General features: G+C 40.3%; 2 protein-coding genes across 8 annotated transcripts in view; one reads left to right on the top strand and one right to left on the bottom strand.

Moving 5' to 3' along the window:
- Positions 1-1,408: 1,408 nt before the first annotated feature.
- On the bottom strand, positions 1,409-21,936 carry IKZF5 (IKAROS family zinc finger 5). 7 transcript variants are annotated; one of them, XM_084770538.1, is made up of 7 exons: positions 21,784-21,933; positions 20,179-20,325; positions 14,855-14,933; positions 13,058-13,215; positions 7,391-7,583; positions 4,958-5,140; positions 1,409-3,636 (listed from the first exon to the last, which is right to left on the bottom strand). In XM_084770538.1, exons 5-7 carry the CDS (start codon positions 7,521-7,523, stop codon positions 2,696-2,698), a joined length of 1,257 nt encoding a protein of 418 aa, XP_084626664.1. In that variant the 5' UTR covers positions 7,524-7,583; positions 13,058-13,215; positions 14,855-14,933; positions 20,179-20,325; positions 21,784-21,933; the 3' UTR covers positions 1,409-2,695. The 7 variants fall into 7 exon arrangements, with proteins under 7 accessions (XP_084626664.1, XP_084626661.1, XP_084626662.1 ...); XM_084770535.1 differs by lacking the exon at positions 13,058-13,215; XM_084770536.1 differs by lacking the exon at positions 13,058-13,215 and having other exon boundaries at positions 20,202-20,325.
- A 93-nt stretch (positions 21,937-22,029) lies between these two features.
- ACADSB (acyl-CoA dehydrogenase short/branched chain) overlaps positions 22,030-23,889 on the top strand; it is a 49,256-nt gene continuing 47,396 nt past the window's right edge. Inside the window, exon 1 of the mRNA XM_084770523.1 lies at positions 22,030-22,183. Coding sequence (XP_084626649.1) covers positions 22,142-22,183 — 42 coding nt within the window. The 5' untranslated portion in view covers positions 22,030-22,141. The remainder of the gene's footprint in view (positions 22,184-23,889) is intronic.

Raw genomic sequence — 23,889 nt, 5'->3', positions numbered from 1 at the left:
AGTAATATTCCCTTTGTCAAATAATTCTGCAGATGAATGGCAAACACATTTCTAAAATGAAACAGCACTGGAACTACCCAATGGAAAAATTTCAAAATGAAAGTCTAGTCTTCACTTGAATGTCAAGAAGTTGTAGCTACACACTACATTAGTAAAATCTAAAATAAAATTATCCTGTTAATCTCTTCACAGTTTCTTAAAAAAATATTAGTGGAGATAAATTACCAACCTTAAAAATCTAAACTCATGTTCACTGAACAAAAATAAATTTAGTTTCAGAACATTGCCTGTTAATGGCAAAGTACTATAAATAGTGCACGTTAAACTTCTCTCAACTCATATCTATAAAACATTTGGTTAAAAATAAAATGAGGAACATATTTAGTATTTAAGGAAAGAACGTAACATCTTTCCTAAAACAGAATTTAACTCAGAATATTTAAGCAAAATCCTAAATCTTTAAAAGTACAATTTCAAAACAGTTTCTAAGGTAGATTTGCTTCAAACTTTTAGTGCATTTAGAAGTGTTTGTAGCTTTTTACGCGTCAATACCTTTGGAAGACCAACTGTGCTCTTCATGTTACTGGAAAATTAGGATTTGTTCCTTCTAGTTTGAAATTATTATGAAAAGTCTTTTCCATATTTAAAGTGAAATGTACCTTCAACACATTCATCTTTAGTTGTCAGGAAAACCAAAACGCACATGTCACTGTTTGGCCCAGAATGTACAGATGATAAAGCTGGCTTTAAGGAGAGCTCTTTCGGGTTGTTTGGCCTTTGAGATGCGTCTTGCAGAGTTGCCCCAGCCTGGCAGGGAACTCCTGGGCTCTAGCAATCCTCCTGCCTCTGCTTCCCAAGGCAACTGGGACTAGAGGTATGCAGCACCACACTGGGCTTCTTCCTCTTTCAGGAAGTTTTCATTGTCTGTCTGTGGGTATTGCTTTAAGTTGATTCAAACATTAAAAATGGCAAAGTTTCCCAAACACAACCTGTTTCTTTTGGGATGTCAATAAGCATTAAGGTCAAGTTATATAATTGCAAAGTGTTGCACTAAAGCTAATCTAGTGAGTGATTTAAGAAACAGACCCAAAACACTAGAAAGTTAGGGTCACAAGAGAAAGTGTCTTTGGTGCTGTGCTTTAACAGTGCAGTTGGGATGAGCCAAGACTAGTTATGCAAGCACAGCACCCTCTGAATGGCTTTCTAGCACTGGGAGGCAGGGCATAGATCCATTAACAGGGCACTTGGGGCTTAATGGGTAGACACCATCAATATTTCCCTCTTATTTACTGTAAGAGGCCATTTTTGGTTAATAAATGCTTGACAGGATATTTCTGTAAGAAGCCAATTAGGAATATTTTCAAGATATTAACCAAATGAAAAATGAAAAATTTGCAAAGTACACAGAAACCAACAGTAAGTGACAATGTTTTATTGTTTTGCCAGGGTCTCTTCAGAGTAAACTACTTATTACACAATACAAAAATAACAGCTTCCTATGCAGAACGAACCATTCTAACTATAAACAAATTAAATGTCACATTTAAATGTGCATTATAGTAACTTTCACTCTTTAACCTTTCCCACTAATGGTGACTACCCCACTGTCACTGTCCATGAGGACTCACAGAAAGTACCTTCTACGGCCTACTCTGCAGAGGGAATTAGGCTCTGTTTGGGCTTGTTCTCAGTTTTGTAGCTATTTCCTCTATCACATTTTTCTGGGTTTCTATACCCATCCTTCTTGGTCATTACGGACAATAAATGTACAAAAGGCAGAAAAGGAAACTTTGGAGATTGTTTTGAAGCATCTTAATAAGATGGATGAGTTCCACTTCCTCTTTGGTCATCAAAGACTAGGAAGAATAAAATAATCAGTATGGTTGTCAATCTTACGTGACACCAATAATAGTAGAATGCAGAATTTAAATGAAAGATTCAGATTGAAAAAGGCATCTAGCACTCTAGTATAGTTACCTGTGGCTTTAAAATACTCAAATATATATTATGTATATATATATGAAAAACTTCATGTTTAAACTAGACAATAACGAACAGATATCTCAAATACCAAACACAACTTTCAATTTAGCCCGAAATTTCAGCTTCCAACACTTTCATTTTTATAACTTAAATTTGAATTGTTTTATATTTTCCCTTGGAGAGAAAAACTTATTACACTAAAATAACCACTGTTTTTGGTTATAGTGAAACTAATTCAACTTAAGTTATGTGAACACAAATAGCATTTTAACTAAGAGCAAACTTGAAGGCAGTTTCTCTACAAACACTGAAATGTTATAAAAGATTTTATAAGAAATTCATTGTGCCATTTTGAAATATGGTAGAAAGAATATTTAGTTGTAATGTACATACTGAAGCATCAAGAATATGGATAACCCTGGGAGTCCTTATGGACAAGTATAGGAAACCGAACACCCGGTAAGATTACGACCGTACTTTAACTCTCACAGGTCTAAATGAAGAAAACATCAATGCATTTAACTATCTAAGGTATAAATAACCCTGACCAGCTTTTATGAAAAGTTAACAAAACCCTTGTCACCTTCAAACTTTTATGGATAGAATGTATAAATTTTAAGTTAGCAGATACCTTATTAGGGATGATCAAAACTAAAGAGCAAACTACAAACTCCCAAAAGGCCAAACCGAGAGAAAACAATGTTGATTGTGTTCAGTGCTGGTTATGTTGCCCTCTTGCAAAATGACAAGCAAAGTCATACTTGTTTTTACATTTGCATCCACATATATTACACTGAAAAGGGTTTTCATACCCATGGCATCCCATGTGAATCGTGTAAAGGATATTGTCTGCAAAGTACATCTCACAGTGCTGGCAGTGGTGGAGAAGCTGCGGATCCTGGACCGGCAGGGTTGGCGCTGGAGTGCTTGGCTGGCTGTTTCCTATGCTGGGGGTACTGGTGTGGGCACTTGGTTCACTGCTCGGCCCTGCCACTGGGCTGTAGTTCCTCTGACCATGCGACGGCCGAGGTTCTGGACTTGTGGGGGAGGAGCTCTGAGCAATACCTGCTGACACAGCAGAGACTACTGCTTGGGCAGAGGGCTGCTGAATCATGAAAGGCTTTTCATCAGGGCAGGAGACTACATCAGGGGAGGCGGGGTTTTGGTTTTCTGGTGGTAAACTGGACAACTGTCCTGCTAAAGTAGAGAGCTGATTCAAAGGGTTGTCAACCATGAGTTCTTGGGGGTCCCTTGGCAGGCCACCAGTTGTAGTTTTAGCCATAGTTTCATAGGAGTCAGTCTGAATATTTGGGATTTCGTGGGTAAAATCATTAAGGTAGTCTGGTTTCTGGACCACCATGGAAGGTGGACTTAAGTTGATCAGTGCTCTTCTGCTATACCCCAGATTGCTTGTTTTCTTTTGTAAAACTCCCCACATTTTCTTGCTGCTTAAGGAAGACCTGGTACCTTTAACTGGTACCATTTTATGTTTGCGCCTCCGATGGTGGGACAGGTTACTTCGGTCACTGCAGCGGAAGGAACATAATTCACATTTGTATGGTTTTTCCCCAGTATGAGATCGCATGTGGGCTTCCAGATGGCGCTCATAAGCAGATGCAAATGGACATAAGTGACACCTGTGAGGTTTCTCACCTGTGTAAGAGAGAGAAATGGGAGAAACTGCAGGAGTAGCTCATTTACAAGACTTTTCATGTTTGTCTACTCTATGTGGGAATTGATACAAAAATAAAATGCTTTGCAGAAATTTATAATTGTATAATAAGCTTGTAAAATCTGCAAAGAAACCTAAGAACTAAAATAAAGCTTAATAATTCATTAGCAACAACTTGTGATAAATATTTAGATTCTATTTAGTATTAAACCCATTATAGCTTCAACTAGCCCTTGGGGAAAAAATATTCCCCACATAATAGAGATTTATCAGCCAGATGGCATACACCTTTAATCCCAGCATTTGGGAGGCAGAGACAGATAGATCTCTGTGAGTTCAAGGCCAGCATGGTCTACAGAGTGAGTCCAGTACTGCCATGGCTACAAAGAAAAACCCTGTCTTAACTCATTCCCCTCAAAAAAATAAAATAAAATAAAATATAAAAAGAATCTTATCAGCATTATGTTTCAAAGTGTATGTATACAGATCTATCTATAAACAAATACTTTTTTTTCTCAAGGAGCAGAACACCCCCACCCCCCCTCCCAAAACAAAACAAAACAAAAAAAACCGTCTTTTTATCTTTATATAAACTAGGAAGTTCAAAATCACAGTGAACTCCTGGTCCAAATATGAGTTATGGGACATACCTTTTGAAATTGTCAGGGCTTCTTCACTTTCCTATTCTAGTTCAGAGGGACCAATTTTATTTAAAGCCAAACTCTTAAATATGTAAAACTACCATTTAGAAAGTGAGACTGAGAGACATTCATCTGACAAGGACAGGGTATCTACCACATTCCAGATATGCTGATAGCTCTGGGGGGGCACAAAGCTGGCCTTTGGGTACAGAGAGATCTGTGGATGTCCTCAGGAAGCTTTCAGGCCACCATGATGTAATGAAGAGGCGCAGAACAGGGAACACACAGGAAAAGCACCGGGGCTTGGGTGAGGGCAAGGCGTACTTATACTTAGGAAGGTTTTCTCAAAAGGGTGGATAAGGAGACATGGGTGTAGCAAGTGCACTTTGCAACTGTACAGAAGCCGTTCTCTTTTCTAGAATGTAAAGGTTATTGTGAAAAGAAAGACAGAGCATTCACCCTAGAAATAATCTCTCCAGTATGTAGACCAAGGAGGAAAATGGACAGGAGGATCAAGCTCTCTAAGCTGGTTTCCTCAGTATTTGTTTTAAAAAGCCACTACTTTGTAGAAACAATGGAATTACTACCCAACAAATGTTTACGTTTGGAACAGTGAGAATTGAGTGGTCTTGCTCTCCCTGCCCAGCTGTCTCTCCATTACCTGTGTGGATCCTGATGTGCTCGATGAGCCGGGCCGTCCCTTTGCTGGCATAGTTGCAGTACCTACACTTGAGCTTCCCATCGAAGGTCCTTTCAAACCCGTCTACCAACATTCCTGAGTTTTCATCCAGGGAAACTTCAACAGATGGGTGATCAAGTCCATTTTGATCACCGTCTGTTCCAGCTATAAGCAGAAGCAAAAGAAGTCATGCACCTCAGAATCAACCCAGTTCAGCAGGTTAGACTCAAGTGGTCGAAGATCTCCCACAAACTGATAGCTTTCCGTCCCAAGAGCTTAATTCATAAAACTATTCAAGCTGCTACTGCTGCTGCTGCTGCTTCTTTTTTTTCCCCAAGACAGGGTTTCTCTTTGTATCCTTGGCTGTCCTGGACTCCACTTGTAGACCAGGCTGGTCTCAAACTCACAGAGAGCCGGGTGTAGTGGCACACGCCTTTAATCCCAGCACTTGGGAGACAGAGGCAGGTGGATCGCTGTGAGTTCGAGGCCAGCCTGGTCTACAAAGTGAGTCTAGGACAGCCAAGGCTACACAGAGAAACCCTGTCTCGAAAACCAAAAACCAACCAAACAAAAAAATCAAACTCAGAGATTCACCTGCCTGGCCTCCCCAAGTGCTGGGATTACAGGTGTGCACCATCGTGCCCAGCTAATACTCAGACTTCTTAAACTGGGACAAAGTTTATATAAAAGTAGAATTATATTCTAAGAACATTTAAAGGGGACCTCAAATTATTTACATGTAAGTTTTGCCAACTCTCACATGCTTTTGAAGAAAAGAGAGAGGAATAAAGTTTGTCACGTCTGACATCACAGTCACACATAGGTGCAGTGTCTATGACACTGGTCATGGCAACATTTTTAATTAACAGTTCCTACAGGTCTAAAACACCTACTCAATGTCTTTGGTTCTAAAAACAATTATTGGATATTCTGTTTAGTCAGTTATTTGTGTCTCGATACTGAGTTAGCTGCAGGACCATAACATTCTAATTGAGTACCCCAAGGAAAACAAGGTATCTGAGAGCTCTGAGTGTAAGGAACTAACATGGCGGGGTGTTTGCTCTTCCTCGGAACCAGCTTTGTAGAAACAAGCAGACGGAGCAGGTACTCATGATTAGGAGCTGCCGTGGGCACAACACCCTGGCCTCTTGAGTGCCAGTCCTGGAATCTGTTCACACTGTAGGAAGAGGCGGAATTTGTATTCCTCCTCCTTCATGGGAACAGGACTGCAGCTAGACGCCAGGAGGCACAGTCCTCATGTGCTCAATTCAAACCCTATTCCTTCTCTTCTGCCCTTCAGCAGAAACCATTTTGCCAGCTTGGTCCAAAAGGAACCAATTGGAGAGACCAGGCTTGCGTGTGGTCTCCCTTTCTCCAACCGTTTTCCAAAGACCTGCATGCTCACATTCTGATGTGTGCATCAGTTACTAGGGAGATCTTAATAAAATAAACTGAATCACTAGATGCAGGCAGGACCTGATGCTCATGTTCCTAACAAAACTCTGGGGGTGACCCCTGATCCCTGCTGCCAGTCCCTGCATCTTCATGGCCAGAGGCCAACAAATGTTCCCTACAAGGCTGAGGTAGTGAACACTTAAAGCCAGGTGGGCTTTGTCTCTATCACGACACCCAACTCTGCTGCTGTGCCATAAAAGCAGCTATAGGAAATAAGCAGTCTAGGGGCGAAATAGTTCCCTGGACAGCACTTGCCTAATGTATGCATAGATGTTGATCCCCAGCAGTACAAACAAGTTAGAAATATGTGAAGTAAGCATGTATGTGTTCCAATAAAACTTTATTTATGAACAATAAAACTTAAATTTCATATACTTTTCATGTGTTATTACATCCTTTTTGTATTTTCTCAATCATTTCTAATTGTACAAAGCAATTTTCCGACTGCAAGCTATAGGAAAGCAGCTTTAGATGAGTCCCATGGTGGGGCTCAGCTGACTGAGCTAGGCTAAGAACGGTGTATGTGATCCACAAACTAGAGAAACTTCATCTCTCGCAGGCTCACCAAATCTTTGCTCCATCTAACTTAGTTTCTCTTCCCGAATGGGTGAATGTGGCCAGCCGCCTTTCACTTAAGAGAAGAGATCCCCAGTTGAGGCTCAGGTCTGACTCATGTTGCCTGATGGACAGATTCTCTGGGTTCTTTGAATTGACTATCAGCTGAAGACATTAAGGACAAACAAGGGTAACAGGACTGTACAGTTCTCTAGATTACATTAAATCTTTGTCTCAGCAAAAATCTGCATGTTAAGAGAAGAGAGAAAATACCTTGCATCTTTCTAGAAAAAGAAAGGAATGATCTACATTAGTGGACAGTGATGTTCATAGAACGGAAAGCTATACATGAACGTTACTACACTTACAAATGAGAACTTTTCAATAGTATTAAAATTAGTCTACCTCCCTGAAGAGTCTCTGCTTCCTTGTCTCCACTGACTGATCCCGAAATCATGTTCACATGATGCGTCTGCTGTGTCAGGTATTCCTGGAAGTCTTTCACAAAGTCCAAAGGCTCTGGTTTCTTTTCACCCATCTTGATGCTTTTTTCTTTCTTTCTTCCTTTCTTTCTTTTTAAATTGAAAGTTTGTTATATCTAGGGAACAAGGAAATAAATAACCCAGAAATAATTTTATACTATTTAAGAAAAATACAGCACAAAATAAAACAGTATAGCCAAAAAAAGACTTTGTATAAGACATTGCACATAGCAACAGAAACAGCTGTCTTTACTTTCTTTACATACTTTATAATCTATCTAGAAAATTAAAGAAGACATATACAGAACAGTTAGAAAGAGACTTAAGCTGGGTGCGGTGGCGCACGCCTTTAATCCTAGCACTCGGGAGGCAGAGGCAGGTGGATCTCTGTGAGTTTGAGGCCAGCCTGGTCTACAAAAGAGTGCAGGACAGCCAAGGCTACACAGAGAAACCCTGTCTTCAAAAAAAGAAAAAGAAAAAATAGACTTAATAATTAAACTTAGTTGTAGACAATGGATATAAATTAACAAGGCAGAAAAAAAGACAATTTGAAATTGTACCATATATAAACTGTCTGTAGCATGATCACACTGTGGGCTACAGCAGTGAAAACAAGAAATCTCAGCTGCATGCAGCGACACACACACATCTCACCATCACAGCGTTGAGCAGCAGAGCTGACAAAGGTTATTAGTATATGACAAAGGTAGCATCCAGCTAGGAGTGAGGAGAGCGTAGCCCTTGCCTGCTAGGGCAGCCGGAGCCTAGCACTGGAAGGGACATAAAAGGAGCTTCTGGGCTGAGGCCAAGCTTCAAGACTTCTAAGCTTCTCTATATACATGCTAGATTTTAAGAAAAAGCTAAGCTATAGAAAAGTGAATGATCTTTGCATACCTACTGCTAGCCATTAGAGCTAAAAAAATTACTCATTAATAATTTGAGTTTAGGAAAAAAATTCCAGAAACCTACCTATACACATCTGGGTTGGCTATCTAGGAACTGCAGTGCAAGTGTATGCACATCCAGCTTTAAGCAATGTCAAATACTTTTTCAGTCATTTTACTGATTTATTCTCCGACCAGCACATGAGTAAGAATAGCTGATTCACGCTCTCACCAGCACTTAGCTTTTTCACTCTGGCTCTTCTGGAGGGTATGTGGCATTATCACTCCAGTTTTGATTTATAGTCATTGATGATTAATGAAGTTGTATGTGAGTGGCTACTCATATTCTTTTGATTAATTATTGTTAGTTTTCCCTTAGATTTTCTGTCTTTTCTAATAGATAAAATTCTTCATAATATTTTAAGTACAAGTCCTTCATTATACATATGCATCTGGGGAGGGGTGTTTATTTTGTTTTTTTGTTTTAAGTATGAGTACTCTTATCTCCATGTACATCTGTATGTCAGAAGAGGGCATCAGATCAATGGCTGTAAGCCACCATGTGGTTGGTTCCTGGGAATTGAACTCAGGAACTCTGGAAGAGCACCCCTTAACTACCAGGTCACTTATATGCAATTTAACTATCTTTATAATTTCTTTCTTTCTTTTTCTTTTTTTTTTTTTTTTTTTTTGTCTGTGTAAAAGGAGTTTTATTCACCTGTTTCAATTGTTCTCTGGGAGGCTCACTGGCTCTGTCTGCTACCCTAAGCCTAGTCCTAGAAGCTTCTAGCCTCCATCCAATCTAACCTAGGCCTAGAATGTTTTCAGCCTCTGGCACTTACTGCTTACTAAGCTCACCCTTTCTTCTTCTTACTGAGCTCTGGGCTGGCTGGTTCAACTCAGCTGTTCTGGTTCAAACTTTTCTTCCAACTGACTTATTGAATCCGACTTCTCTCTTGGCCCAGAATTGCTCTGCTTGGCCTCAAACTAACACAGCAATCTGTTCTAATCTTCTGGCTTCTTATTTTCTGGCTCATTCCACCTTCACCTGAGTTCTCTCTCTGCAACTCATCTATTATTTTCCTGGTACAACTGCTCTTAACTAGCTTCCCTTTCCTCTCCTCTTGCGAGAGTTGGGCATATCGTATCTTATCAAATCTTCTCTGATTTGTCACCCTTTCTGTCACTCAATTAGACATCACTTTCAAACTTGGGTGCTTCCTTCTACAAACTAACTTTATTTTCCTTTGGGATTAAAGGCACGTACCACACGTCTGGCCCTAAGCTTTTCTTAGCTGATACTTACTCTATACTTGGCTGGCGCTGAACTCAGATCTGTTTGCCTCTGTCTCCTGGATTAAAGTCATGTTTGTATTCCAGCTGGATCACACAGACCTAGAAGGTCTTTGGATGTGATCTTTTGCCAGAACAGCCGTGTTCTGAATTAACATTCCTCTACAGTACTGTTTTGTTTTCTAAAAAATAGAATTTGGGATAATACATGGCCTAGAATTTATTATTAAACATTAAAACTATGACACTGCAGAGGTAAGATTCTTTTCTGAAAGCAAGTGTCAGTACAACTAATGTAAAAGCATAAAAGTACCAACACTAAATACTAATCAAAAGAAAATGAGGCTGGACCAAAACAGAATTCATTTGGATAAGATTTTCACCCACATTTTAAAATTAAGAATTAATTTATAAAATGTAATCAGTGGGATACTGGAATACAAGAAATATATGCTTTAGGCTTTATCTCCAAGTCTTCTGTTGAGCATTTTAAGGTATTTTTAAATTAAAAGTAGATTTTAATACAATATATTCTGGTTAGAGTACCCCCTGCAACTCCTCAACTCCCCACCCACCCAAATCCACACCCTTTCTCTCTCCTTTTAGAATACAAAACGGCAAAAAAAAAAAAGAAAGAAAGAAAGAAAGAAAAAAGAAAAAAGAAAAAAATACAAAACGGCATCTAAAATTAATAATAAAATAAAAACTAATTAACAAGAAAGTGAGGCAACCCCCCCCCAAAAAAACACAAGAAACACACAAAGATGCACACACACATTTACACACACAGAAATCCCATAAAAACACAAGGGTGGAAACCATAATATATATGCAAAAGACCTGTAAGTAAAAATAAAATTAATAAAAATAATGTCCAAACATTATGAGACAGGGAACCTCCAAAAATGCCACTGAGTTCATTTGTACTGGCTATCTACTACTGGGTGTGTGGTCTGTCCTTAAGAGTTGTTTGTATACCCAGCGAGACTCTGTTGGAGAGAGCTAATTTTTCTTTCATGAGTGGTATCAACTGGAGACAGCTTCTGGGTTAGGGATGGGGGCTTGGGACCACTTCGTCAGTGCTGGGACTCCACTTGGCTCAGACATATGCATGCCCTCTGCATGCTGCCAGTCTTTGGGAGCAAAAGCAGATTTTACTTACTTCTAATTAAAATATAACCACACTATTTCCCCTACTCCTCCTTTTCTCTCCAACACCTCTCATGTTTCCAAATCCATTTAGTGTTGCTTGCATTTATATAATTTCAGGGCTCACAACTTAGTACTGGATAACCAATTAGAGGGCTCAGCCCTAAGAAATGTTAATTCTCCCTCTCTCAGCAGTCAGTTTTCTGCAGTTCTTTGTCTCGGGAGGGGTCCCATGAGAATTCCCCCTTCCACAAGCATTAGTGCTGTCATTGTTCAGGTCTTGTTGAGATATCATGGCTGTAGCTTCCCTTTCATTTCTAGGAGACATACTCTCATAGCACATTTCCTGGTCCACTGGCTTTTATGATCTTTCTGCCCTCTCTTCTAAGATGTTCCCTGAGCCTTGGGTGCAGAAACTGTGTTGTAGATGTTCCAGTAGGGCTAGGCTCCCCATAATTGCTTATTTTTTGCATCTGACCACTTGAGGTTTTCTGTAATGGTCTCCATCAGCTGCAGAGAGAAACTTCTTTGAGGAGGAGTGAGGGCTAAATGTATTTACCTGTGGGTATAAGGATAAGCATTTGGAATGCTGTGGGGAATTTATGCCGGTTTATTAAAGTGGTGCTAGTAGGTTCTCTCTAAGACCCATGGCCTCACTCACTACCAGGCATGATTTCTTTCCTGTTGGGTGAACCTTCAGGCCAGTTACCACTAGTGACCCTTTTGGGGTCTCATGCCCAGCTGGCCATTGTTGCAGTTTACAGGCGTTCCAGCCAGGTAGGATTATTGACTGTTTCCCTCCTCGGGTGACTGCATAGCACACTCAGGTACTATGGAAGCTCGTCTTCAGGCCAGATCCAGCTTGACTCCTCTGATGAGTCCTGTATCTGATGTGCATGGTATCTTCAGCAACTGGGACTTACTCCTAACCTCTGAGAGGTAACTAAATGCAACAGCCACAGCCCATGTTTTGGATTCAGCTGGCCAACAACCCCAAAGTAGGGGTTTTTTTTATGTCAATCCTGGAATTTTTGTTAGTCTATGAAGCATTCACCCCAAATGACATAACTTCACTGAAACCCCTCCCCCCGCAACAATTATATATAAGTTTAGGTATATATAGAGATAACATGATTCTTGTGGCTTAAAAAAATTATTTATTTTTATTTTATGTATGTAAATGACTTGCTGCATGTATACATGTACATCATGTATGTCTGGTGTCCACAAGGTCAGATGGTGAGCATGGAATGGAGTTGTTGTGAGCCACTATGTGGGTACTAGGAACTGAGCCTGGATCCTTCACAAGAGCAATAAGTGGTCTTAACTGCTGAGCCATCTCTCCACCCTCCTGAACAGAAGGTTTTAATGTAATCCAATTTACCTATCCTTTTCTTTTTACATTTTATAGCTGTTTGTGTCCTATTTACAATATTCATGCCTCCATCTTATTTGAATATAGACTTTAATGTTTCCTTGAAAATATTTTTCACATTTCATATTTTATCCAGACTTTAGTTTTGTAACTGGTATAAGACAAAAATCAAAAGAATAATTTTCCAAGAAATACCCAACTGTCTCAGTTATATGCATTTAATACATCATGCTTTTCCAATTCCAGAGAGGCTCCAGGATTGCCTCTCTGAATTAGGTAATTATGTTCATGGAAGTTTATCTCTATTCTATTCCACTGGGCCTGTCTATCCTTAGAGCTAAATTTATTGTCAACAAGTCTTTGTTACCTCAGTAATATGAATCTATTATTATTATTATTATTCTCCTTCTCCAAGAAGGAGACTCTTGGCTCTTCTCTTTCAAAGATTTATTTGTGTATGTGTGTGTGTGTGTGTGTGTGCGCGCGCGTGTGTGTGTGTGTGCATGTGTGTGTACACCATGTATGTAGTACACCCACTGGGTCCAAAAATGGGCTTCAGTTCCCCTGTAACTGGGGAACTGGGGACTATGAGTCACAGACAAAACTCAGTTACTCTCAAAGAGTGGCAGCCATCTCTTTAGTCCCTGGCCCAAGCTTTTAAATGACAGGGGTTGAGGAATGAAGGAATTTCATAAAAGCACATTTCTCAATTTACAAAAACTTCACTGACTTTATAAGAAGCAAACCTTGTATACTACAACCAGGACCCTAGTGGACAAGACCAACCTTTGACTGTGCCTCTACGCAGAAATTAACCTTTACATCAATGCAGAGATACCCTGAGGCAATGACAGAAGCAAGGCTGATATTTCCCTTAATACTTACTGACCTCAAGCTAATATATTTTACTTTCATTATCTTCTTTCTCCTTTAATATTAACCTGTTCTCAGCTTGAAGCTATTTCACCAAATAAGGACGTACAGGTGGATGAACTTTCAGGAAATGCAATCTTCTGAGTGATTCTTTCCTTCTTTCTTAGAAGCTATCTAGAAGGTTTGAAAAGTTGTTATTACTAATTTCTTTTAAAAGGCTACTAGTAGTCTATTCTATGAAAACTGAATATTTTGGTTTATGTCAACCTTACTAGCTTTAGACCCTAAACAGAATAGGATCTCTTTTACCTTTTAAACAGTAAATTCCCATTTTATAAACTAAAACAACAATGCAACTTGGCAGTGCTCTTTTAAGTTTTATATTAATCATATATAAAATATTGCAACCTACAGAGCTCATGGTAATCTGAGACAATGCTATTTTGGAATAATTATTTTTACAGTGAAATGAAACTATACCTTGCTCTCAGACTCAAAGTTGTTTCACTTCTTTTATCAGTTCATCAACTTGGTTAGAAAATATAATTAACACTGGGTACAGTGGCGCACACCTGTAATCCCAGCACTAGGGGAGGCAGAGGCAGGCAGATCTCTTGTGAGTTTGAGGCCAGCCTGGTCTACAAAGGCAGTCCAGGACAGCCAGGGCTACACAGAGAAAATCTGTCTTGCAAAACCGAGAGAGAGAGAGAGAGAGAGAGAGAGAGAGAGAGAGAGAGAGAGAGAGAGAGAGAGAATACTATCAGATATATTGGGCCAGAAGGCTGAAGAAGATGCTCCAACGTTATAGAGAGTTTTGAGTAGTTATTCAGGTAGTAAACTGTCTCTGTCATCTTCTCATTTGGAAAGCTACTAACCTGCACTTCCGGCATACTCAGGTAATCAAGTTTATTCCTTCTCAAGTCTCTGATGGAGTTGAAGACCAAGTAGTTTAGTTTTACAATGAAGCTTAGTTGTTTAGGGGTTAAGATGTTTTTAGGTCTAAATAGATGTTTTAAGTAGATAATGACATTATGTGATGGAAATTCATTTACATTCAGAATTTTAGCTGCACCGAAATAGGAAAGATGTTTTCTTCAAGGCTGTCAAATACAAATAGCCAAAACACTAAGAATGTAACATTTATATAATTCCTGATTGTGTCATGGTTCTTCTTGTCACAGCAATCTATTGTATATATGTGTAATAATATAAATGTATATGTAAAAAATGTTTAATTAATAAAAATAAAATAAAATGGCAAAAAGGGAAAAAATAAACAGCATCTATATATTCCCTAGATTAGTGAAACAAGCATTAGCCATCTTAGTTTCTGTTACCTCATATATCTCAGTTTGCAATTTTCTAAGTCTACCTACAGTTTCCCAAATTTGTCCTTTCTTATCTTGTTAGGCCACTTCTTTAAATCACATGCCTTAGTCTTATTCAGCTTTCTCAACCTTATTAATCATCATTTTTCTTATCTTATGGTATTAACTAGTTGCATCCTATTATTTGTATAACTGATTTTTTTCTTTTTTCTTTTAAGTTTTTCAAGACAGGGTATCTTGCTTGTCCTGCTTGCTATCTTGGTTGTCCTGGACTTACTTTGTAGACCAGGCTGGCCTTGAACTCACACTGATCCACCTACCTCTGTTTCCCAAGTGCTGGGATGGGATTAAAGGCAGGCACCACCACTCCTGGCTATTTGTGTCAACTAATTATTTGTTTTTTCAAATTTACTCTTTAGTTAGAAAACATGAGCAAGTCAGCCAATGAAAAATATCCTCATGATTAAGATCCAGGCCTTGCTTACCTGTAATTCAGCACTCAGAAGATGGAGGTGGTAGAATTACTGTAAGGCCAGCCTCTACTACATAGTGAGTTTGAGGACCCTGTCTCAAAAAAAAGGGGGGGGGGAGGTGAGATGGATTTTCAATTAAAAAAATAAGACAGGACGTGAGAGTAAATGGGGGGACTATTAAGAATACAGAAATAGAAAAGAGAGACAAGGAAGACAAAAAACAACAAAACAAAACAAACAAAAAACACAGGCATCAAAGCATATCACAAGCACCTACAGAATGTCATAAAAAGACCCTTTTGTACAATTAAGATATGCTAATTTTAAAATTAATCATATCCAGTATAGTTTTTTTTTAATTATAAAGGCTATGAGACTCTATCAGTTGTCTGTGTGCTGATTATAAGATCTATAAAGAGGACGGAAGAGATGGGCTCAGTCAGTAATGAGGCATGCAAGTATTAGGATCGGTTCACATCCCTAGCATCCACACGAAAGGACAAACATGGCAGAAGGCACCTCAGTACTGGGGACGTGGAGACAGGATTCCTAGAGCTTGCAGGTTAAATGAGAGACGCTGTCTCAAAAACAAGGTACAGAGTTTGAAGAAGACTCCTAATGCCAACTTCTGGCCTCCACATCATATGCACCCACACATAATACACAAAAAAAGCTTTAATTAAGAAAAATTCCACTTACTACATTGTAATTCAGAATTTCTTTTTGCCAATCAATATATATGTAAAGTGATACATGCTCCCAAAAATGAATGTACTTTAATGAGCTTCTATAAGCAAGACAAATCTTACCAAATCTTGATTAGAAAGCTTAGCAATGCTATGATACAACATGTGACAATGCAACAAAAACGCCAGACTTACCATAAGCAAGCAGAAGAAAATGGTATTTTTATACATCTAACTAAAGTTTAAGGACAGAAATGAGCCCAATTACAGAGCTTAGCTGACATATTTTGACAGTCTTAGCTATTCACATTGTCACATTACAAATTTCACTGTGTTCTCTGACATAAAACTGTAGGCTGCTATCAAATAAGCATGATGAATTAAAGAAAATAGAATGCTGAGGAAATAACTGAAAATGTTGCAAACATGAAGAGCAGCTTCTGAATTAAGGACTCAATACTCCCATGGTTTAATCTACACATCCGTCCATGATTTAAAAACAAAGTGACCTTTCTTTCATCCTTAAGCATCTTTGTCCATCAGACCTGCATCCTCTATGTTACATATATCTGTGGACAGCAGGCATGACAAACTGTCTATTTACATAGCAATAGGAAATGAAACAGACTTGTATGAATGATACATGCCTAAATCTAAGTGGAGTCTTTGGCTCAAACTTCAACTTCTTCCACCTCAGGTCAATACCTCTAAGCACAAGAAATGGAAAACAGTAATTCTGAAGCTAAAAAAGACTCCCTGTATACAGAAGAAGGGGAAGCAGGCTATCTGGATGAGACCTGATAGGCTGTGGTCATATGGTGTGGGAGGAGGTACCCTTCTGTCACGGGTCTAGGGGAGGGGAATAGGACAAAAAAGAGAGGGAGAGAGGGAGGGAGAGAGGAAGAGAAGGGAAGATAAGAGTGAGGGAATAACAACTGGGATGTAATGTGAATAAATTATCTAAAAAATTAAAAAGACTCCCTGCTATAAATAGAAAATATAGGTTTTCAAAAGAACCCACATTCAAACCATCCTATTAATAACAAGAACTTCCTATATAACCTGATATCTGAAGATATTGTTCAATACTGACAAATTTAAAAACCTCTACCAACATAATATAAATGGTATATACATGGATTCAACCAAATGTGAATGGAAAACATTTTAAAATGCAGGCCAGGTGGTGGTGATGCACACCTGTAATCCCAGCACTTAGGAGGCAGAGGCAGGTGGATCTCTGTGAGTTTGAGGCCAGTCTGGCCTACAAAGCAAGTTCAGTACAGTCAAGGCTACACAGAGAATCTCTGTCTGAAAAATAAATAAATAAATAAATAAAATAAAATAAAATAAAAATAAAAAATTTTAAAATGCATCCTGAACAGTTTCAACTTACTTTCCTTGACATCCCTAAACAATACAGAATCAGAATGATTTATGCTGTATAAAGTATACACAATCTAAATAATATTTAAAGGGAATGCCAGGGTGTGCCTATAAACCCAGCACTCAGTGGCCAGGGCAAGAGATTTCAAGGAGTCAAGAACAGTCTGAACAATACATAAAAGCCCCATGTAAAAAAGAAAAAAACAATGTATATAGAAGGATGTATAACAGGTTACATGCAAATCCTATTGCATTTTAGGTAAGAGATTGAACATTCTCTGAGTGTAGTATCTACAAGGGGTCCTATAGTGAATCCCCCAGCATACAGAGGGCAACTAACTGTATACACTTTAGAAATTCAGCAAGTATTGTCTTTCAAAATGGCATCTGGTAAATTTCAAACCATAGACAAAAGGCTGAGTGCCTACTTAACATATCAAAGAGGATCTGGCCACAAGGTTCTCCCAGCATCCCTCAGTCCCTACCTGTTACAGGTCCACCTGGCTTGTATTACCCCCACCCCCACCCAAACTCTCCAGCTCAGGGGCCTGGCTGCCTTGCACTATATAATCAAGTCATTTTGACCACTTGTTCTTTTAGTACTTTCAGCCTCCTGGCTGCAGCATTGGGTCCTCCTTTCTCCCGTTTCCTCTCCCCTCATGGCTCAGGGCCAGGACCACTCTGGACACTCTCAGATGTTTGACTCTGGCTATGTTCTCCTACATAGCTATAATAAACTTTCTCCTCCACCAAGCAGTCACATCCTTTCCTTTTTATTTATTTTTTTATTCAGTATCTTCCTAACTGGTTGTGAACTCAATACCTTGGACTTGTTAGCCAAGAAATTACTCAAATTTTCAATGTAAAATGTCATCAGAAAAAAACATATTTAAGCATTCGCAATATTACAAATTGTAATGCTATATCCCAAGGTAATATCTTTGCTAACTGATATTGCTCCAAATGAAAATGTCTATGCTGAGCTAAGCAGTGGTGGCGCACGTCTTTAATCCCAGCATTTGGGAGGCAGAGGCAGGTGGATTGCTGTGAGTTCAAGGCCAGCCTGGTCTACAAAGGGAGTCCAGGACAACAGCCAAGGCTACACAGAGAAACCCTGTCTCGAAAAACCAAAAATAAAATAAAATAAAATGTCTATGCTGAAATTCTAACCTCCAATATGACATTTGTTGTGAGGGTGGAGCCGTCAGAACAGGATTATAAGAATAACAGTTTGCCTTCTGTTTTCGTCCCTATGAGTATACAACCAGAAACCAAATCCCGTACCTGCTAGCACCTCAAACTCAACTTCTCAGCCCCCAACCTTAAGAAATGCTTGTTTAAACCCCCTAGCCCGTGATAGCTGGTTTTTGTTAGCCTGGCACAAATCAAGGCACATCCAGGAAGAGACTTTTGTTTTCAAACCCGGTGTCATTAGGGTAGCTTTGGCTGGCCTGGAACTCACTCTGTACACCAGGCTCACCTTGAGAGATCCTCCTGAGTGCTAGAATTAAAAGCTTGAGCCACCACAATGCCTGGAGGAAGAGGAATCATTTGAGAAACTGCTTCCATAAGATTCACCTGTAGGCAAACCTGTGGGCTACTGTCTTGATTCATTAATCAATTGATGTGGCAGGGCAGCTCACTGTGGGAGGTGCCATCCCTGGGCAGGTGGTGGTCCTGGGTTGTATAAAACGCAGGCTGAGCAAGCCATGAGAAGCAAGCCAGTAAGCATGAAGGAAAAGCCATGGCTTCTGTGCCACAATTCCTGTCCTGCAAGAATTCCTGCCCTGACATTCTGCTGTGATGGAATGTTTCACGGAAATACAGGATAAAATGAACCCTCCCTGAGTTACTTTTAGTTGTGATGGTTTGTTTGTTTGAGACAAGGCCTTTCTACATAGTCCTGGCTGTCCTGGAACTATATGCTGACCAGGCTGGTCTCGAATTCACAGAGATCTTCCTGCCTCTGTCTCCCTAGTGCTGATGTTAAAGCCGTGCACCACCACATGCATCTAACCATGGTGTCTTATCATAGCAGTACAAACCCAAGTAGGACATGGTTCATGCAATTTGTTATAATAGCATAAACTAAGCTATATGTTTACTTCACCAACTAAAGAAGAGAATAACTTCCAACCCTTATGATTATAAAGCAGAGATTGCCCAAGCTAGTAGAGGAAAAATATCTAAGAATTAATATTCCACATATCCTATATATGTGTTGTACATGCATATATAGTCAAACACCTTTAAATCAGAAACTAATTATTTAAAATAAGTATTAAGATGTGAACAGAAAGATAAGTACAACTATGAAACAAGTAATATAAAAATGAAAGGGTCTTCTGTCCTCCGCTATCTGCAACGTAACACCTAACTTGGCTTCTCACCATGTTTTCTCACAAGACTTCCAGGATCAAGCAATTCCTAGCCAGGAAACAAAACAACTGTTCTACTCCCCAAGGGATTCAGATAAAAACTGATAATAAAACCCAGTATACAGCATGTTTAAATTGGGTTTCATTTGCTTTTATCTCTTCCACATAAGCTAATTGGTTTGTTCACCAATAAAATATATAGAACCTTTCAAAAACAAAAACAAAACAAAACAAGGGTACTAGAGAGATGACTCATAGTTAAGGGCTAGGCTGCTCCTGCAAAGGCCCTAGGTTGGATTGCCAGCACCCATACAGAGGTTTATAGCCATCTCTAACTTGACTTCCATGGGATCCAAGGCCCTCTTCAGGCCTCTGTGGGCACCATGCATATATGTAGACAAAACACCCATATGAATGAAATAAAATAAAAATAAATAAATTTAAACCAAGAAGCCTTCCCCACTGATTAAGGGAGAATTGAAAGCACTTGATTAGAGAACAGTACAGTGTATTTCATTTATGTACCATTTAAAAATATACAAACAAATGTTTAAACTGAAGGGCTACAAAACAGTAAGGAAGAATACTTAGCCCTAACTTTTAATGTAATAATTTAACACAGAGGTTAGGCAGGCCATATGGTCATTGAAAGGTTTACTCTCCAAGAGAATATACATTAGTAAAGAAGGCTGACAAATGAGACTTGGCTTAGACAGAGTAACATGGAACTTCAAACAGAATTCCTGAGTTCCTATCTGCTAAAGACTCTGAATGCATGACCACTGTGATTAAGCCTCTTTTGAGAAATCAGAAAACATTTAAAAAAAAGTAAAACAGAAATAAAACTACATCAGAAGAAATCCAAAAAAGAATTATACAGTCTAACCTTTTCACCCCAAATTAGTTCACCTTTTTCTTTCCACTGCAACACTACCGATATGTCGAATAATTGAAATTTACTCTGGAGACACACCAAAGGACTCCAAAAGGCCATGGAGGGAATTTCAACTAAAATTCAAAAGCCACAAGAAATCTGCAAAGAAAGGGACACAAACCAAAACTTTACTAGGGACTACAGGTTTAATAAGCTAATAAGATAACTTGCATACCATTAACGTTAACTGGAGAAAAAAAAAACCACCAAAAAACTAAGCAGACAAAAAAGCAAAAATAAAGCATGCAATAGCAAAGCATGGTGGTGGCCCACAATTAAATCCTTATATTACTTATGTCACTTATGTTACTAGCATATTGCCACTGGTGATCTTACTTTTAGCCAAAACTTAAATGTCATTCCACATTTAATATATATTAATTTCAGTTATTCACGGTATACATCCAGAAATGTCAGGCTTAGTATTGCTGAATAAGTATAGTTGCATAAAAAGGTACATTAGCCATATACTAGGGAAATACCTGTAATAACCACGAAAGCTCAACAAGGGAATTAGCTGATCCTCACTCATTAGCTTATAGTACAACAGTTACAGTACCCTCGGAAACACAGGACCATTGCAGGAAAAGAACACCAAACATCTCAATTCCCTGGAAGGAACTCCCCCCCCCTCAAAAAAAAAAATAAGCCGTTCATCCTCAGCTGGGCTGAAGACTACATAAAGTCAAGTAAAATTTTTACAAATAATCCAGATAGTTTAAACCGCTGTCTTCACTTTGTGTCTTCTCAATAAAACTTCCCTGCGTCTCATAATGTAAGAAGTCTTCAGGTCCTCTCTCTCTTTTGTCCCTTCTCTGTCCGGTTCTGACCAGGGCATAAAGAGGTCACTAAATGGGGCTTCCGTGGTTACTGGCAGCTACAACCCACTACACTTTGGATCCACGGTTAGACACAGAAGAGCACTTAAGATGCTCGAGTGAGAAACTCCGCTGAGCATCCACGAGCACTGCCGACAGTTGATTGGGGACGTAAATCCTGAATGAATCTGAAGAGCAATTAGCTGTACCACCCTCCCCGACCTCACCTGTCCCCAGCATTGGAAAGTACAGGGCAGTAGAAACCAGTCCTGGAAGGTTCAAGGGAGAAAACTCGAAGGTTTAGAAACTCCTTCCCAACAGCATCCCGGGGACCGGCGTCGGAGTAAACACCCTCTCCAGGAATCCCTTTGGGGTTTCTGGGGTCGACTCCTGACTCTGTCACCCCAAGAACACGCCACACAGGGAGCGCTCTCCCCCCCGGATCGCCACCTGTCAAAGTAAGAGGCAGCTCCCCACCCTGAGCTTCCGAGCTCCCGCCCGACGGCGCCGCCTCGTGAGCCTCGGGGCGGCGGACCCAGTCACCTACACGCTCGACCTAAGAAGGTCCCGAGTCACCACGCTGCCAGCCCACGGGGCGCGCACGACCCTCCGCCGTGAACAAGGCTACGGCGGCGACAGCCGGCCCGCGATGAACCGGGCACTTTACCTCCCACCATTTCGGCAATGTGCCCTGTTTTAGCCGCGGTGCCGCCGTAGGAGCTGACACCCCGTCACTCACCTCCTGACAACTGCACGGAATAATCCCCACAGCCTTGTTCGCCTTCGCCGCCGCCGCCGCCGCCGCCACCGCCTCGGCGTTCGTCAGCGTCGCAGCTGCGGCCGCCATATTTGTTGTGTCTCCGCTCCCTCCCGCCCCCGCGCCTTGCCCAAATCTCGCGCGATCGAACTACGAGGGGGAGCAAGTGAGGAGGGCTTGTGTCTCTCCTGGGGTTCCGTAGGTGGGAGTGGGCGGGGACTCGAGGGGGTGTGCGAGGGGCGGATGCGCAGGGTGGGCGGGGCCCGATCTTGTCCCGCCCACGGTGTCTGGCTCCAGGGTTTTGCGGAAAGCTTAGCGAGCGGCCCTGCCTGAGGCGAGGATGGTGGTCTCTGCGCTCCGGCTGTGGCGTGCCCGCGGGCTGGTGAGTGAATTCCAGGCGACCGTCTTGGGAGGTCTGAGGTGACCCTGATTCCTGGCGACGTCATCTTCCCCTAAAATGCTAGGTGAACTCTGGGCCTGGAGCTGGTCTCCTAATCACCTTTCACCAGCGGGACACCGCCATCTGGACCTCCTTCAGGATTGGCCCCAATTCATGCGACATTTCCCCAGATGACTATTACATTTTTTTTTTAATGGTTAAAATCTAAGCCTAGTCGTCGAGCAAAATGTCACCTTCTTCCCTTCAGCAGCCCAGCTGGAAGGGACCTCATATTCCTGGGACTTACCATTCAGGCAGAGAATTTCTTAGGCTTTCTTTTATCTCACTGCTGGGACTTGAAGTCCCTTAGGCTCTGGGGAGCCCAAGAGCCCATTCTGATCCCCTTCCTCAAACTTGATCTGAGGCCAGCGTCTTGTCTCACCGGAATCTCTCTGTCCTTCCCCTTGCTCCCTTGGACCTTCTGAGCTTGGAATTAGGCAGAAAGCACAGTGCAGAAGCCTCAATGTATTGCAGAGTACCAGAAAACGTTCTTACCAGTCAGAGTGACAACGGCCAAAGGAATCACTGTGCCAACTTAATTTTCAGCTAGACTTTATGCCTTTTCCTGAAATAGCTTTCCTGGAGGATGTTTTCCTGCTCAGGTGATTGGCAGGTCCATTTGGATTACGGTAAAGACCAACCGCGTGTCTTTGCTGTGGTGGAAGTAGCTGGGAAACCTCCAGCTATAGGAAGGTAATCTTGAAATTTTCTTGGGCAGATATCAAGTCTCAAGCCAGATCCTATTATTTCGACTCAGATCCTATTATTTCGGCCAGAAATAAAAAAAAAAAAAAAATCCTGCAGTATCTCCTTCCTGGTTTTACAAGCTACTGATGAGAGTCCATAGTGAAAGACCTTAAAGCTTACCAACATCTAACTGACTCTTTAACACTTGTGTTGATTTATGGTCTCTGTAACGGAACAAGCTGTTGACTGAAAGTTGTGCCAGGATCAACATTGTCGTACTAAACCTTTCTGTTCTGTACAGTCTTTGATCTATTACAGCATGCTTTCCAGAACTTTCATACATTTGGACACACTTGAAGTTGTCAGTATAAGTAGTTTGTTTGGGACTTTATTGTTTGCTTTTTATATTTCCTTTGCATTTATTGCGGTGAATCAACGGCTTGTCTCCTGTTTCTTTGGGCTCATGCCTGGAGGCGGCAGCACTCTACACCTATTTGTCATGCATTATATATAATTAATGTTATATGACTGTTTTACAAGTTTGGGGTGCTCAGAAAATTAGTAAAATTATGTTAGTGTATCGCCACAAAAGATTAGAAATAGGTTCTCATGATTATTACCTAATACTGTTTTATAATTATTGCTTAATAATAATGTAGCAAAGAATATTGGGTTTTCAATTTAATCCGCTGTTTGTTTATGTAGCTTAAATGTTCTTGGTGTTCTTCCAGCTTCTGACTTTACTTAGTTTTCATAAACATCTTAACAAGTAGCAGTTTAATCTTGAGGTGTAGAGATTTCATACAAGGGATTAAGTAGCTTTGACAAAAACTACTGCTGCTTCTCATTTGTTGGAGATAATACAGAAGTAATTTGTTTGGATTTGTGCACAGGTTTTGGATCTCTTTTACACAATCAGCATATTTTACTGAGTTTTGACTATAGCATGGTGGCTAATAAAG

Source organism: Acomys minous, assembly GCF_964271855.1.
Source record: "Acomys minous genome assembly, chromosome: 2".
Classification (NCBI taxonomy): Eukaryota; Metazoa; Chordata; class Mammalia; order Rodentia; family Muridae; genus Acomys; species Acomys minous.
Note: the sequence above shows the minus strand (reverse complement) of the source record. Positions and strands in the feature narration are given on the sequence as shown.

Coding starts and splice junctions, on each gene's coding strand:
- IKZF5 (XM_084770537.1), bottom strand. CDS start 7,523: ATGGGTGAAAAGAAACCAGAGCCTTTGGACTTTGTGAAAGACTTCCAG. Junction 5,141..7,390: donor AGCAGAGACTCTTCAGGGAG/GTAGACTAATTT, acceptor TTCTGCTTATAG/CTGGAACAGACGGTGATCAA. Junction 3,637..4,957: donor GCACATCAGGATCCACACAG/GTAATGGAGAGA, acceptor TCTCTTACACAG/GTGAGAAACCTCACAGGTGT.